Below are 17500 nucleotides of genomic sequence, written 5' to 3' on the forward strand. Positions count from 1 at the left end.
TGTGCAATTAATCAAATTTTGATTTTGTGTTCGGCTCCTAATGATCCCAAAAAACAATGTAACTGAGAAAAATGATTATTTACATTTTGCAAGTAAACTCTTATTTTGTCTTGTGTTCTGAAGGGGAGTTCAACGGGAAAAGTATTAGGTGAAATTTCACAGTTCAAGGTGTTTTTTTTTTTTTTAAAGTGCCCATATTATGCTCATTTTCAGGTTCATAATTGTATTTAGAGGTTGTACTAGAATAGGTTGACATGGTTTCATTTTCAGAAAACACCATAGTTTTGTTGTACTGCACATTGCTGCAGCTCCTCTTTTCACCCTGTGTGTTGAGCTCTCTGTTTTAGCTACAGAGTGAGGCATCTCACTTCTGTTCCATCTTTGTTGGGAGTCGCACATGTGCAGTAGCTAGGTAAGGACTACTAGCCAGTCAGAAGCAGAGTATGAGGGCGTGCCACGCTAGCAGCTAGGCGAGCATTATAACGTGTGTTACAAAGTGACGTTCACGTACTACAATAGAGCTGTTTGGAGCAGTTTGTCAACAGGGTTTTCTGTTGGAGATGGTAAGTCCCTTTGGGGTGGTCTTTGGGCTTTTTCACTTTGTAAACCTATAACGTGCACAAAAAAGATATATAACACAATAAAGGAAAGGGGAAAAGCCAAAAAGCATAATATGAGCACTTTAAGTTCAATAAATGCAACATCTTTCCAAAAGTCTATGAGTTATCGTGTTAAATAATCGTGATTTCAATATTGACCAAAATAATTGTGATTATGATATTCATCGAGCAGCCCTATCCCTCAGTCTGCACATTCACTACTAACAGAGTATTGATGCAATGTCGTTGGGTGTAACAGGATGCGGTTTGACAAACCCAGACTTCCTGTCCCTGCAGGTGAACATGACCAACCTGGAGGGGACGGACATCTTGGCAGAGAAGGCTGACAGGCGCGAGTTCATAGACCTGCTGAAGAAGATGCTGACGCTAGACGCAGACAAACGGATCACGCCCATGAAGACGCTGAACCACCCCTTTGTTACCATGACACACCTGCTGCACTTCCCTCACAGCTCTCAGTAAGTGTAGGACTGTGACAGGGATGATTGTGTTGGCTGTAAATCGGCATCGCCACTTAGATTTCAGGGTTCCATCTTTGTTCCTATTTGACCTTTTTATATTTATTTTTTATTTAACAGTGTGAAGTCCTGCTTCCAAAATATGGACATATGCAAACGCAGATGCAGCGCCTTTGAGAATGGCAAAAATCTGTTTGCCAGCAACAATACCCCGAGTGCAGCCACCAACCTCACTGTCACCTTCAGTAGCCAACTCAACCAGCACAATCAGGTGAGAACATTATCTCGGATCTGCCTCAGGGTCATTGTGTTCTTCACAAAATTGTTAGGGATGTCAAAATGAATGCGTTAATAACGAGCGGGCGAGCGGGTCTTACGGATATAATACATCCACGAACAGGAGTGGATGGCTAGCTGAAACAAAGCTCCTTGAGCAGAAATGGATAAAGAATGGCAAGTTGAGTTTCCAAGCCCCTTCCAGATGGTTCTCTCCACAAGACTAAAGTCATTTGCATGTTCTGACAATGTCAACTAAGTTTACCAGCGGAGTAGTCGAGTCTCAAATACCGTTTGAGCATTAACAACATGGACATTTTTTTTAAAGCAGTTAAAAAAATGTGCGATTAATCGCGAGTTAACTAGGACGCTCATGCGATTAATTGCGATTAAAATTTTGAATCCATTGACAGCCCTAAAATGATTTTTGTTGATCCAGTTTTCACTTGTTGCAGTTCATAACAGTAGCTTTGTAAAGTGATGAGGCCTCATTTAGCAACTGTGTGTATGCACAGCATTGTGCTTGAACCTCATTTCTACGCGTATAATGTGAATTATCAGTTTGCTAGAGAGTGTGAGTTCTCAAAGACGTGCATTCCCATGTTTAGAAGTTCTAACATTAATGCCTCTTGTTTCTCTAGTACTGCCCCACTGAGCTGGCTTGTGGCTGCGTTTGAAAGTTCCAGAGGATTCAATAAGATCTGTTAAATCTTAAGTAAATCTAAGTGCACCGATTAAAACCAATTCCTAAGTGCATTGCAATGGTACTGCGATTCTTAATTTGACCGCCTGTCAGTCATCTGTCTCCATACTATATCTTTATTTATTCATCTTTGTACACTGAGGTTATTAGGTAACGGGGTGTAACCTTGTTTCATTGAACATGTTTTTTTTGTATTTAGGAAGATCTTGACTAATCGCCTCACTCGCGTTCTAACTGCATTTGCTTGTAAGAATGAACGTATTAACTATGTATAACAACAAATTTTGTGTGGAAATAGTCAAAAAGAAACATGACACAATGTAACAAAAAGTATCACCATTAACAGGAACACACAAAATGAGACTTTTGTCTGTTGCTTCAGTGTAAGGTGGTGAAACTAAGGTGGTGTATGTAAATGAGCCTCTACATGCCTTTAAGTAAGTAAGTAAACTTTATTTATAAACAACCTTTCAAAACCATGGTTACAAGGTGCTGTACAACATTAATAAACATTAATAAAAGACCGGAGGAAACGGTCAGACTAAAAGCTGACAATGTAATAAAAACTAGTAAATAAAAGGCAAACAGAAGTTATAAACTCAATAAAACAATAAAAACCATCCAGGAGGTACAACACACATTACTGGAAAAAGTGCATACAAAACAAATGAGTTTTTAACTGGTTCTTAAAACCATCGCCTGAATCTGCATTTTTCATAACCAGGGGAAGACTGTTCCGTGCAGGTGGATGTAGAACGTTGTTTAATGTGTTGAGGCTCCCTGGACTTTGTTGCTGAACTCCGCTCATCTTTTCAGGCGTTGAATACAGGCGGCCAGTCCCTGTCCCTCAGCAGTAACGTCCCGTTGCTCAACTACCAGCCTGGCCTCTACCAGCAGGCCACCATAAACATCCCGGGCCTGACCCAGCAGGGCGTGCCCCTGCAGACCAGAACCACCCAGCTCTGCGCCCAGACTGAGCCCTTCCAGCAAACACTCATAGTTTGCCCCCCCACCATCCAGGGTGAGTAAGCAAGATGTTAGTTCATTCAACCTTTTATTCACACTCTGGAAATCATCGAGGGGCGGCCCTCATTAACAACGACATCGAGACAAATTACGAAAAGACCAAAACAAAACAGCAACACCGAAAAGAAGCCACACCATCATAAGTAAAAATACGATACTAAAACTTTCTGAATTGGGAAAAATTATTTTATAAATAAATTAGTGTAATAAGGTCGCAAATGAAAGTACAATTGTGTAAAGCAGTTACAAGTAGAAGTCTGCATGTTTAAACCAGATTTCTAAATTGTCTAAAAGGCACAAGTGAGTTGAATTTTAAGGAAGTGCTGTCATTTGTTTTTGTCATTAACTAAAGTTAAAAGCAGTTTTTCCAAGTTCAGACCAGGCTCGTGGAACATGAAGTAAAAAGCCAGTCAGCAGAGCGAGTCTGATAAGCTCCCTCTGAGTGATGGAAAATAAGAGGAACAGAGTAGTGTCACGTTGCTTCAATCTCATCTTACAATTACCTTGAAAAATGTAGAAATTAAAATAATTTGACCAACCAGCAACAAAGGGACAACACTTTTTATTGATAATTTGCCTTTGTGCAGCTACCTTCATAATCCCTACATTTCTTATATTCTACATTTAGTATCTTTTAAAAAAAAAAATGTATTGACATAATATCACCTGCCTCCATCTTTTCCTTCCAGGTCTTCAAACCTCCAATAAGCCCTCTGGTTATCCAGTGAGGATGGACAACTCTGTACCCTTAGTCCCTCAGAACCAGTCGTCCCAGTCTCTTCACATCCAACCCGGCGTGCTGGCACAGGTAGGACCCACTGCATCACTGCTACGCTCCACTTTGATGGGCTTTTATTGACTCTAATTCCAATATCGAATCCTCACTCACTTATACAATCCACTACAGCGGTGGTGGAATGTACAGCTAGGTGGTATGGAAAAAATATAACAAATATAATGATATTTTGACCAAATACATCGACGTGGATATTGCGCTGATATTGTAGGGTTGACTATTGGTGCTTTCACAAAATATTTTCACAATGAGAGTTTGGATAAATAATCATCGATAATGTGGATACAATGACTAAGTGGTTAAAGGCAAATAATAGAACAGCTAGAACAGTCTGGTATGTTCAGAAAATGACTTCACTATAAATTAGAGAAAAGTATGAAAGCAAATATGTGGTTTTTTTCTTCTTCTTACTACTTACCTCATGAATCATGTCCCGACCCCTTTGAAGGGGGCCCGACTCCTAGGTTGGGAACTACTACTTTGCTGTTTATGAAGTTAGCTCGATAGCTCTGCCCTTGACCAGCTACCACAGTTTTTGTTATTCAAGGTAAAATACAATTTCATTTTCACTTTTGATAAGAGGACACATCTGCTGTTTTGCATAAATAAAGGAATATTTTATCAGTGATGTAATTCTGTTAAAACAATCGTATCGTGAACTTAAAATCGTGAACTGTATTGAATCGTGAGCTGAGTGTATCGTTACATCCCTACTCTTGATCCATAGCAATGACTCTCTTGTTCTTTAGAATTTAGTAGAATATGGAGCAGGTCTGTTCCAAATATGTCTTAGGCTACATTTACATACCGCCTGTTGCTGTTGGTTGCCATGGTAACAGTAGTAGCTTAGTCTCGGAGAACGAGACGTCATGACCGATAAGACCCAATCAGGCGGCGAAACATTGGTGTCACTGTCGGTGTTGCCAAAGGTCTCCGTTTGTTGCCGTTAAAACTGCAACACAACTCCGCAGATTCCAAACCAAAACGGGGTCAGAATTGTTTCTGAACTTCTTATTGTGTGGTTATAAATATTAGATTTTCTTCTTTGTCTATGTGAGCTACCTTAATGTTAGCCACGTAATATACTGTAATATATAACTTTGTTGTCAAGATATTTCTCTATTTGCTTGGTTTGTTATTGTTTTTATTTAATTATTTATTTTTTTTTGAGTTTTTTTTTGTTATTTAGTTCTGTAAGCAGATATTGTGTATTTCTTTTCTTTTATTTCTTTTCTTTTCTGTATACAGTACAGGCCAAAAGTTTGGACACACCTCATTCAATGCGTTTCCTTTATTTTCATGACTATTTACATTGTAGATTCTCACTGAAGGCATCAAAACTATGAATGAACACGTGGAATTATGTACTTAACAAAAAAGTGTGAAATAACTGAAAACATGTCTTATATTCTAGTTTCTTCAAAGTAGCCACCCTTTGCTCCGATTACTGCTTTGCACACTCTTGGCATTCTCTTGATGAGCTTCAAGAGGTAGTCAACTGAAATGGTTTTCCAACAGTCTTGAAGGAGTTCCCAGAGATGCTTAGCACTTGTTGGCCCTTTTGCCTTCACTCTGCGGTCCAGCTCACCCCAAACCATCCCGATTGGGTTCAGGTCCGGTGACTGTGGAGGCCAGGTCATCTGGAGCAGCACTCCATCACTCTCCTTCTTGGTCAGATAGCCCTTACACAGCCTGGAGGTGTGTTTGGGGTTATTGTCCTGTTGAAAAATAAATGGTGGTCCAACGGATGGAATGGCATGTCACTGCAGGATGCTGTGGTAGCCATGCTGGTTCAGTATGCCTTCAATTTTGAATAAATCCCCAACAGTGTCACCAGCAAAGCACCCCCACACCATCACACCTCCTCCTCCATGCTTCACGGTGGGAACCAGGCATGTAGAATCCATCCGTTCACCGTTTCTGCGTCGCACAAAGACACAGCGGTTGGAACCAAAGATCTCAAATTTGGACTCATCAGACCAAAGCACAGATTTCACTACACTACTTTCACTAATGTCCATTCCTTGTGTTTCTTGGCCCAAACAAATCTCTTCTGCTTGTTGCCTCTCCTTAGCAGTTGTTTCCTAGCAGCTATTTGACCATGAAGGCCTGATTCGCGCAGTCTCCTCTTAACAGTTTTTCTAGAGATGTGTCTGCTGCTAGAACTCTGTGTGGCATTCATCTGGTCTCTAATCTGAGCTGCTGTTAACTTGTGATTTCTGAGGCTGGTGACTCGGATGAACTTATCCTCAGCAACAGAGTTGACTCTTGGTCTTCCTTTCCTGGGGCGGTCCTCATGTGAGCCAGTTTCGTTGTAGCGCTTGATGGTTTTTGCGACTGCACTTGGGGACAAAGTTTTCGCAATTTTCCGGACTGACTGACCTTCATTTCTTAAAGTAATGATGGCCACTTGTTTCTCTTTACTTAGCTGATTGGTTCTTGCCATAATATGAATTCTAACAGTTGTCCAGTAGGGCTGTCGGCTGTGTATCAACCTGACTTCTGCACAACACAACTGATGGTCCCAACCCCATTAATAAGGCAAAGAATTCCACTAATTAACCCTGACACACAGGCACACCTGTGAAGTGAAAACCATTTCAGGTGACTACCTCATGAAGCTCATTGAGAGAACACCAAGGGTTTGCAGTGCTATCAAAAAAGCAAAGGGTGGCTACTTTGAGGAATCTAAAATATAAGACCTATTTAAGAGTTAAGAGTTATTTCACACTTTTTTAAGTACATAATTCCATATGTGTTCATTCATAGTTTTGATGCCTTCAGTGAGAATCTACAACGTAAATAGTCATGAAAATAAAGAAAACGCATTGAATGAGAAGGTGTGTCCAAACTTTTGGCCTGTACTGTATGTCATGAAATGTTTGAATATTGTCTGATTAAATGTTGTTTTGGACCCCAGGAAGACTAGCCGGTCGTCTAGGCATCATCTAATGGGGATCCTTATAATAAATACAAATAAATACAAATATACCTCCTCCCAGGCCTCCCTCGCCACCCTACTGTACGGCTTCGTGGTGGGAATGCCACCTTTAGGCTCGCTCCGGCTGCCACTCGGCTGCAGGGGAGCGGGCCTCGTCGGCTTACCAGATCAGAATGCCTCCTTGCTGGTAAAACACCATCATCACAACTGGTTTAAATCTCTTCTTTCTTCTTCCTCCCTCCTAGCACATGTCTGTCAGCGGTGTGCAGCAGAAGGTGGGATGCATGTGCAGCTCACCAGTCTGATTTGTGCATTTGCTGTTAGCTTTACGGACAAGACGCATAAAACTCTGTGTAGATTCACGACTAAAACCTAACTGTGTACGCGCAAAGACAGAAATATGCATACGCATGATTTTCGTCAGATTCAGTATCGATCCTCTCTGCCAGAAAGCAAATAAGCTTATTTCCCAAAATGTCCAAACTATTCCTTTAAAAGTTTCCTTGCAAGTTACTAACTGACACACTGTAGACACCCTAGAGAAAACAACATAAAGTTAAATAATCTAGGGCTGCAACTGACGATTATTTTCAAGGTCAATTAATCTGTTAATTATTTTTTGGATTAATTGATTAGTTGTTTAGTCTATAAAATGTCAGAAAATGGTGAAACAATGTGGATCAGTGTTAACCAAAGCCCAGTAAAAAAAACGTCCTTAAATGTCTTGTTTTGTCCATATAGGTCTGTATAGGAGTGAAGAAACTAGAAACTATTCACATTAAAGAAGCTGGAATCAGAATTTTTCAGTCAAAACGATTATTCGATTGCCAAAATAGTTGGCGATTAATCTTTGCAGCTCTAAATCTAATCTGAGATATTCATATTTAAACCACTAAAGTATGTGTACAACTTTGGCGTCTCCTAGTAGTAGATTAAAGAAGACACACTGGCAGACAGCAATGCACACTGCTGCGTTTTGCTTTTTTTTTTAAATCTCAAAGCTTCTGGCAATATTTAATTTTGTTTATACCATGGTCTGGGTGAATACTCGATTCTGATTGGCTGCAGGGTGTCCATTAAAAAGTGATGTAGGACACCTACTAAAGGAGTTCCGGTGAAACTGTTTGTTTACTGTTCTAAATGAATGTGCTACATTAAATCAAAAAGGAAATGTGGATTTATTATTTCCAACTCGTCCTCTGAACACCACAGGATGGCGCTAAAACACACAGGCTGCAAGAAGTAAGTTATACTGCCCCTTCTGGACTGACTTTGTTTCACAGCGAATAACGTTATCTCACATCCCGCTGCGCCGCTGCAGCCGACAGTAACACATCGCGGATCAAATTCTTTGTAAAAGTCGTTATATTGTTTTGGGGACAATGACATGGCTGGATAGCTAGCTTGTCTTGTTGTTCAACATACTGTCAAATTATTTTTACTGATTGCAAACTGTACACAATGTTATTGACTTTGGATCTTGCTAGCATAGCGTTAGCTTTCTGGCTCGTAGCTAAACTGAAGGGTTCTATCAGCTGAGCGGACTATATAAATATCTCTGGTTGCTAAGGGAGGCAAGTTGTATCTAAGGTCCTTCCTAATTCCTGGGGGAGTCTACAACGTTTGCATTGCATAAGAACCTGATGGATGGGAATGATTGTTCCAGGTATTAGTCAAACCATCAGGCGTAACCAGGGAAACGGAGTTATTGTTTGGATAAACTTTAGATTTCGATTGTAAAACTAATTAAAATATGAACTAATGTTTTAAAAATATGTTATTTGGCAAGTGACCATGATATAAGCAGGTTAATGCCCTTCGAGGTGTCCATTGTCAGGTATTAATGGACTTCGGCGGAGACTGAACCTCCGCTGCGCGTCGGACGGTTCACGCCTCGCCGTCGTCCATTAATACCTGACAATGGACACCTCGTCGGGCATTAACCCTTACTTAATAAAAGCTGTATAACAAATGTCAGGAGACACTTTCATTTCCTTCTCTCTGTCTCAGAATAACACATTCCTTTCACTTTCAGGGTGGCTGTCTTGTTTCTGATCTTTCTCTGTTTCACAGCGCAGGACTGTACAGCTTGCATGCTCGGCATCAGAACCTGAGTCAACTGTTGTTGTTTTTTCTGTCTTTCTTTACGCTTGGTTATTTTCTGCTTCTTAAGTCTCTTTTAGCACATTTCCTTCTCAACAGTAACAAATGCAGCTCTCTCTGCACAGGAGTAAGTCTGGAAACCAGATGCAGAGTTTGGAGTTTTGTTCAGCTGTCAGTGTGTCAGGGTCTTGGTTTGCCACAGAGATGGAAACCTTGGTGTTTGTTGAAAAAAACCTTTATTTCACTGGAATTCTCTAAGAAAATAACTCTGACTCCTACTCTGTTTTGGTCGACACACACTGCACTTTGTTCTCTTCTTAATGTGTCACTGCTGACGTTTTAGGTTTTTGAATAGTGCAATATTTGAACATGGGTTTAATGTGAACATACAGCAGGGCTGGCCGGCAGGCACACAGCAGATCCTCATCCCTTCCACATGGCAACAGATGCCAGGCATGGCCATCCACAACCCTGGGCAGGCCATGGTGCCCGACTCACCCATGGGAGCCCCGGTCTCTGACAGTCAACAAGCTTCTGGCTGGAGGTGAGTTTAGTCGGGCCTCTGTGTCGTCAGGCTGCGTTTTAAAAGCACAGCTTCAGGTCATTCTAATATTAAAACGTAATAGACGGTAGGGTTGGGATGATATGCTTTTTGTCCCGATTGATTCTTTCACAATATATGAGTGCCGAGTACTGCAATTTTCTTTTCCTTCTTTAACAAAAACAAAAGTTGAACTAGAGCTGCAAGCAGTTATGACGGGGCCCAAGCCACCCACGCCAGTCGCCCCCGACGCCCCGGGGAGCGCGCGAAAGCGGAACATGAAGCCGGGCGGCGGGGAGGCAAATGTCGGTAAATATGGAGAGGCGTGAGCCGCGACGTCTGCGGTACATCGCTGTTGCAAATGTAGCGGTCAACAGTTCACCTCCACGCATATACAGACTACCTTTAACAATTCTCTACAATAAACAAACTTCTTAATCCCCCTGACAGCAGTGGACAGCAGAGAGAAATGACCGAGAGGGTGGAGGGGGGAGGCAGGTGTGGTGGTTGAAGGAGCAGGGGAGGTGGTCAAGTTGTTGCAAATGGCGTCATAGGCGCCGATTTATGTTTTCCTCCGTGGGTGCTTCGTGGGAAATTAAGAATCAATGCCACCAACATAACCAGTCACACTATGACAGACGCTCCACTTAGCACCAACTGCAATGTTTAATTGCACGGTATCGGCGCCTATGAATGTTGTTGATTTTGGATTGAAAAAGTGAGAGAAAAGAGTTGCATTTGACCACTGTGAAGGTTGTAGAAACTTTGTCAGGTCGGTAAAGAAGTTTGTTTATTGTAAAAAACCAAAGGAGCACGCAAAAGTAAAAACCAAAACCAAACGGTAGGAGGCAAACATCAGTAAATATTGAGAAGTGTGAGCTGCAAGGTCTGTGGTACATTTCCATTGCATCCCATTAACATTGAGTAAAAGGGCCAAAACTCGTCTACGTTGATTATAGTGCCTCCTACTGGCCCAAATTTGGTACAGAGCCTCAGAGCGCCATGCCGAACAAGCACCATAAGTTTCGTGTTGATTGCATTTACTGTGGCAGAGATATTGCAATTGCAATTTTCCTATTTAAATGCACTGCGTTATTGGCCAAAACAAATAAACGTTGCTTATAGCGCCCCCTATAGGCCGATCTTCACCAGATTTGGTACAGAGCATCGTAGTGGGATGTTGAACAATGATCTCAAGTTCTTTGCTGATAACATTTAATTTGGCTGAGATATGATATGATACGTGTGTGGTAGCTAGCTATGAAAATTTGTTTGCTCGTCAAATGCGCATACTTTAACGTAGCAAAATTCCTTGAGTAACTTTTGGTCAGGTCCATCTGGAGATGCTACGTACCAGGTTTCATGCTGATCCGTTGCACGGCCTAGGACAAGTTCGAAAAAGTTGGTTTTGCGCATTGTGCGATATTGCAAAAAAGATTTTAAGCAGAAATGGGCGTGGCCTATATCATGTGATTCAGCTTGATTCAAGGAACACGTAGATGTACGGATTTCTAATGTGCGATGTGTAATGTGGGAGTTAAAGGCAAAAAAACATTATAGCGCCACCTAGTGGTCCACATGTGTAATTATTGATAGGTGTGGTCCATGATCCATTGTCCATCTACCCTGTAAATTTAAAGTTGTTCACATTAGTGTAAGTGGTGAATCTAGACTTGGGTCTCATAGGCCACGCCCACTTTGACCCCTCAGTACCCCACTCTAGAGATGGCCTCAAGAGTGTCCCTAGATGGTACCCATCAAATTTTGTAAAAATCGGATGAGCCGTTCATGAGATATAAACTTTTTGTACTTGTAGCTCCCCCTAGTGATACATTTTTGTAAAACGCGTGGGGGACCTCCAGAGGGTCACGGCAAACAAGAATCTAAAGTTTGGTGTCGATAGCATTTATTTTGGCTGAGATATGCAAAGTTGGTGTTTTCATAGTTAGCTACACAAATTTGTTTGTGCGTAATATGCGCAATTTTTATCCTATCAAAATTCTTTTTATTAACTTTTTGTCAGCTCGGTCTGGAGATGCTACTGTCCAAGTTTCATGAAGATCGGTCGCACGGTCTAGGAGGAGATCAAAAAAGTAGGTTTTAGATAAATCGAGATTTTTCACGCATAAAAGTCTAGGCGGAAATGGGCGTGGCCTATATCACGTGATTCAGTTGGATCCAGGGAACGCGTGGATATATGGTTTTTAAATGTCCGGTGTACGGTGTGGGAGTTATAGAGCCAAACACGTTTTTTTCTGCTATAGCGCCACCTACTGGTGGAAGTGGGTCAATTTTTGCGCCTGAGGTCCTTGCGGAATTTCAGACCATTCCTGAAAACGGCAACCCCCCACCATGTACGGTTTAGGCTGTAGTCTGAGTTTTAGGCAGAGAAGAATAATGATGATGATGATGATGATGAATCAGTAGAAAATCAATAGGGTTCCACAGCCCTGCTGTGCAGACGGCGTAGCTCTTGCTACTGCCGGTTCTTGCAGACTCGGGCTTGGACCCCTAATAATACACTTCTAGAGACAATATATATATTGTGAGACATTTCTAAAAACAAATTTTTTTTTTTATTTGTTTTTTTAAAGAATGCACATCACATGTGAGTCAGTCTGACATATATTTAATTTGTAAAGAAGAACATAACATGAATTTTCTGCATTTTCTGCTTTTGCTCTGTCTTGCTGGAAACTGATATGATGTAGTCGCCGTCGGCGGTACCGTATAAACAGAAAATATTTAGGTGAATCATTGGTAAAAAGGTTTTAAAAATGTTCGCGAAAAAAAATCACGATACATACGTGAATCAATCCCCCCCCCCCCCCCCCAATCGCTAATGGACAGTTTAGCAAATGTGGTTAGTCAGTCATATAGACATGATGCAGTCTAAAATAAGTTAAATGAGTTCTTCTTTTTCAAAGGGGTCGTCATGGAAGCCAATACGATGGCGTCAGCCAGCAGGACTCGGGTGCTGGCCGTCATGCTGTCTCCCAAAGCCACAACTCAGGGGCAAGATCCCAACAGGGCAAGAGGTCCAAGGCTCGACATGCAGAAAGCAGAGCCAGGTATCCTGTCATACATTTATATCATCTGCGTAACATGTATTCATCATAACCTGTTTTTAAAGTCTTCAGTAGGAAGTATATGCTCAGGGCTGAGAGCCACAGACAGTGTAGGGAAGTTGGAAAGTATTGAGAGATGGACTAACAAATTTCGGTTTTAGTCTTCTCATGGTTTTTTGACAATAACAAAAATAGATAAAACCACCAGCCTTATCCTTATGCTGTTTGTCCAACCAGAAGTCCAAAACCCAAAATATTGAGTTTTCTATCATACGAGCTGCTAATCCTCAGAATTGAGAAACTGAATTTAGCAAAGGTTTATGATTTTTGCTTGAAAACAAACTTAATATAAATAATAAATCGATTATCAAACTTGTTGTAAATTTCATGTTTTTCCGTTAACTGTTGTATAAATCCACTCATTGTTTTAGCTCTACACCACACTGAACACCCACATTGAATGTTAACTTTGGAATAGCATCTGCCAAATATATGCACTATGTGATCCTTTTATGTGCTGTAGTGTACTTTATTTTATAAGGATGTAGAAATGATTATGATTGATTATTACAAAAAAATTAAATTTTAACGTAAAAGCTGGAAATGAAAAGCAACAACTCTGCTGTCTAAAATATTGAAATAGATGAAGTATTTGCGATAAGCCAGTGATGGAGGATCTTCTCCCCCTGCAGGCCTGTGTCGTCGGCCACCACTGTGCTCCACAACGCTTCTGCTTTGGCTGGCGACCAGTCTCAGCCCATCGTCATCTCAGACACACCCAGTCCAGCTGTCAGCATCATCACCATCCACAGCGACTCCGACGATGAGGATGACAGGAAGTTCCCCCTTGCCTTGTGAGCTAATTTCCTGTCTGCAGCATTTGAATTTTCACACTTTGGAGTAGGGCTGGGTACCGAATTCGACTTTTTAGGCACCGACAGAATGGCCACGTTAGTATCGAAAAATGCCTCGTCATGAAATACCAAGTTTCAAATACCTAAGGAGTAAATCTCATCAGCATCAGTGAGCCAATAAGCATGCAGCATGCTTCTACCAAGATTTATTAATGTTTGTGATTAGCTGTCTAGCATTACACGTCGTAGAGACACGCACAGGCGAGGCGAGGCTAATGTAGTAGTAGAGCTGAAAATAAATAAAGGATTTGTGCCGTAATGTGTATTGTTTGTATGTGTATTGTATTTCTTTTTGTTAAAATGGATTTTATAAAATTGGTATCGAAAAACGTATTGTTTAGGGACCGGTATCAAAGTCATGGTGTTGGTTTCGGTATGGTACTGGTATCGAAGAATTTGGAACGATACCCAGCCCTACTTTTAAAGTGCTCATATTATGCTTTTTGGCTTTTTTCATTTCCTTTATTGTGTTATATATCTTTTTTGTGCATGTAATAGGTTTACTAAATGAAAAAGCCCAAAGTCCACCCCAAAGGGACTTACCATCTCCAACAGAAAACACTGTTCACAAACTGCTCCAAACAGCTCTATTGTAGTCCAGCCTTTACTTCTGTGACAAACGTGCGTCACTTTTTAACACACGCTATAATGCTCGCCTAGCTGCCAGCATGGCACGCCCTCATACTCTGCAACTGACTAGATAGCAGTGCTTACCTAGTTACTGAGCATGTGCGACTCCCAACAAAGAGGGAACAAAAGTAAGATGTCTCACTCTGTAGCTAAAACAGAGAGCTCAACACACAGGGTGAAAAGAGGAGCTTACGACAAAAATATGGTGTTTTTTGAAAATTAAACTACGTAAACCTATTCTGATATAACCTCTAAATACAATTATGAACCTAAAAATGAACATAATATGAGCACTTTAAGTGAAATTTTCAGAGGTTTTATTTTAAATGGTTAAATGGTTATCTTACTTTCCTCTCCTGCAGCTCTGGAACAAGCCAGAGGACCAATGTGATCAGCTGTGTGACTGTGCACGACTCCCATGACTCTGACTCGTCCACCAGCAGCCCCCTGAGCACCAAGACCACCTCGCAGCCTGCCAAGTCTTTGGCCGTCATCACGCCCTCTGTGAAGAGCCAGCCGGGGGACAGCACAACCCACAAAACTCCCGCAGCTCCAGGTCCTCTAGTCTTCAAACATCATTTTAATCTAGTCTTCATATTAGGGGTGTCACGATTCGATTTTATTTTTTATTTAAACATTTTCTTTTCAGCAGTGCCACAATAAGAGCCACTAGATGGCAGAAGGGTACTTTACAACAACAGTTTGAGTTTTTAAAAATTATCGAACCGCAATGAAATGCACTATTAGTTTGCCGAGACACACATGAATGTCCATGAAGTCCCATCGTAGCCCACATGCTTTACTGTTCGTTGTTTGTTTCCATAAATCCCTCACGGGGAAGGCAAATTTGCCACACGGTGATTTCAGGGCAGCAGGAGGATGTAACTGTTCTGTTACCTACTGGTAAGCTAATGTTACCATGTGTCTTTAGCTGCATGCTACTAGCCAGTAAGCTAAGGTTACCCTGTGTCTTTAGCTGCATGCTACCAGCCGGTAAGCTACACAGTGGCCGTTTTAGAAACCGCATACTATACTAGTATTGCGTGCTGATTTGGCCAAAATGTAGCATGTAGTATGCAGTTTGAACAAAAACAAAATCTGCAGTATGCCAAAAATACCCGGATGTCGTACTGATTCAGAAAAAAACAGTAGGTAGTGCATTCTGCATTTGTGTGTAATATGTAGTAATATGTTGTTTTTTTTGGCCGCGCTCAAGTAGGCGGGGTTGGCGAGAGAAATAAATACTGGGGGAAATCGCCGATCTTGCTTTTGATTTTGATAGTCGAAATCATTACGATCAATTTTCACACCCCTACTTCATATATATACACATTATATTTTAGGTAACTAGATGTGTTTGCATTTTAGGTGCACTACTTATCGGCTCCGCTCGTAGATTTACAGGTTAAACTGATCTTTTTCACTTCAAGCAGCTGTAACTTATTCTCTTCTTAGTGCTCACAGTATTGTGTCTGGTTTTGCACGGGTAGATCCAGCTACAAGTGGCTCCGGAAAAGGGTCGACTCAGTCGAGTCGGCCAGGAGATTCCAACACTGACCGGCATCAACGGGCTGCATCCAGCAGATCTCAGCCTCTCAACCTGAGTCAGGTAACGCTATGTAACTCATGTCTGCTCAACAAGGTGAAACCATGACCAATAACCATTCATTTGCACATAAAGAACAAAAACGTTGAATCAGTCCTACAGCATCACAGGTACAATCAGTAAAAAAGCACATTCAGGAGGTGAGAGAATAATGCAATGAATGAAGCAATTAAGCAATTATTGAGTTATCTAGACCCATCTGCCATTTGTGTTATTTTTACAGTCAAATATGTGATATTCTTATCAGTCAATGAAGAAGTACATATATTAGATAATGTAATCAACTGTGGAGGTTCTGCCATAATTGTGTACTGTAACCAGTTTTACAACAGAGTAAACTGGTAAAACATAATGATGTTAACAACATGGGAGCTTTCTACTGATCAAACAGAGACGGCCACAGCAGGGCAGAGACTAGCTGTAATTACAGTACTCTGGTCATTACTTGCTAGTCATACAGTTAACCTGGAGCGTTGCTAGTTTATTGGGGCTGAGTCGTGACATTAAATTGAAAGAGAGAGCATGCATTTTACTTGACTAAGTGAAGTTACCTCACTAAAGCACTAACCATTCGGTTTGTTGAATATCGTGATATGACTGCGTACTGTGACATTTTGGGCCATAATAATAATAATCGTGGCTAGTGGATATTAATGATAATAGTCACGCTAAATCCAACAAACTATCTTCATTTCTGTTCCAAGCTTATAGGACCAACACACAAGAAGAGCATGCTCAGGCTCACTAACAGCATCTCTTCTGACTCCATGAATGTTTTGAACTATGAATACCAACTTTTGCCTTCTAACAGGCGATTTAGAGTCCCTTTGTTTAGACACAACAGGCTCAAGAACTCTTTTATACATCAGTATGCCAATTAAGATCTGGATCCGAGGATGGCATGAAACATGTTTCTTTTGTCATGCTGTTGATGTGTTTTCATCTTTTGTACTATATGTGTGATTGTTGTCTAACTCTGTGTGCTTTTTTTCTTTTTTTTGAACGATAAAATAATCGATAGCTGCAGCCCTAGTCTCCTCACCCCGCTGCGCGTACTCTACCCCTCCCGTGTACGAGCCTGAGTTTTAAACATTCATTATGATAATATTAGCTGTTTGCTTGCCGGTGAATGAGACATGAAGTGAAATGTGGCTCCTTTCTCCGCTCTGCTGTGAAGCAGCGGCACAGCGGTGCTCGTGCACGTCTGTGTGTGGGCGGAGCCCCGAGGGGGAGGGGTTAGACGGAGCCCAGAGGATACGTTACTTTCAAATCTTGCTAGGGTTTCAACATTACCAGCCCTGCCTTTACGTTTCTGACTTGATGTTTAATTCAGCTTGAATATAATTATTCTGAGCTCTCATAATCTTCCAGGGTTCAAAATTAGCACCATCCACCAGCCAAATACTGATAAAATGCAAGTGGCTGGTAGATTTGCTTCACTCACCACCCCAAAAAACAAATGGTAATCTATTGAGTGGCTGGTACAATTTTGAAAACATTCACTAGCCATTTGGCTGGTGGACGAAAAAAGTACATTTTTAACCCAGTTTTGTGTTAGTCACCGGCAATACGTCACACATGTACTCGACTACTCGCCAACAGGGTTCAAAATTAATGTTTTTGTCCACCAGCGAAATGGCTAGTGAATGTTCAATATTTACCAGCCACTCAATACATTACCATTGTTTTTTTGGCTGGTGAGTGAAGCATATCTACCAGCCTCTTGCATATTTTATTTACCAGCATTTAGCTGGTGGATGGTGCTAATTTTTAACTCTGCACTCAAATACCCCAAGTGTGGGTACTTATGACCCTATC

The 17500-nt window shown here is 41.3% G+C and overlaps 1 protein-coding gene across 1 annotated transcript in view; it reads left to right on the forward strand.

The window, feature by feature from the left end:
- hipk1a (homeodomain interacting protein kinase 1a) overlaps positions 1 to 17500 on the forward strand; it is a 22136-nt gene that overhangs the window by 4206 nt on the left and 430 nt on the right. Inside the window, exons 6-16 of the mRNA XM_078254046.1 lie at positions 897 to 1078; positions 1199 to 1349; positions 2874 to 3078; positions 3773 to 3891; positions 6882 to 7007; positions 9316 to 9467; positions 12392 to 12535; positions 13225 to 13386; positions 14439 to 14632; positions 15226 to 15228; positions 15567 to 15685. Of these exons, the coding sequence (XP_078110172.1) occupies positions 897 to 1078; positions 1199 to 1349; positions 2874 to 3078; positions 3773 to 3891; positions 6882 to 7007; positions 9316 to 9467; positions 12392 to 12535; positions 13225 to 13386; positions 14439 to 14632; positions 15226 to 15228; positions 15567 to 15685 (1557 nt within the window). The remainder of the gene's footprint in view (positions 1 to 896; positions 1079 to 1198; positions 1350 to 2873; positions 3079 to 3772; positions 3892 to 6881; positions 7008 to 9315; positions 9468 to 12391; positions 12536 to 13224; positions 13387 to 14438; positions 14633 to 15225; positions 15229 to 15566; positions 15686 to 17500) is intronic.

The sequence above is a fragment of the Sander vitreus genome, chromosome 7, assembly GCF_031162955.1.
Source record: "Sander vitreus isolate 19-12246 chromosome 7, sanVit1, whole genome shotgun sequence".
NCBI lineage: Eukaryota > Metazoa > Chordata > Actinopteri > Perciformes > Percidae > Sander > Sander vitreus.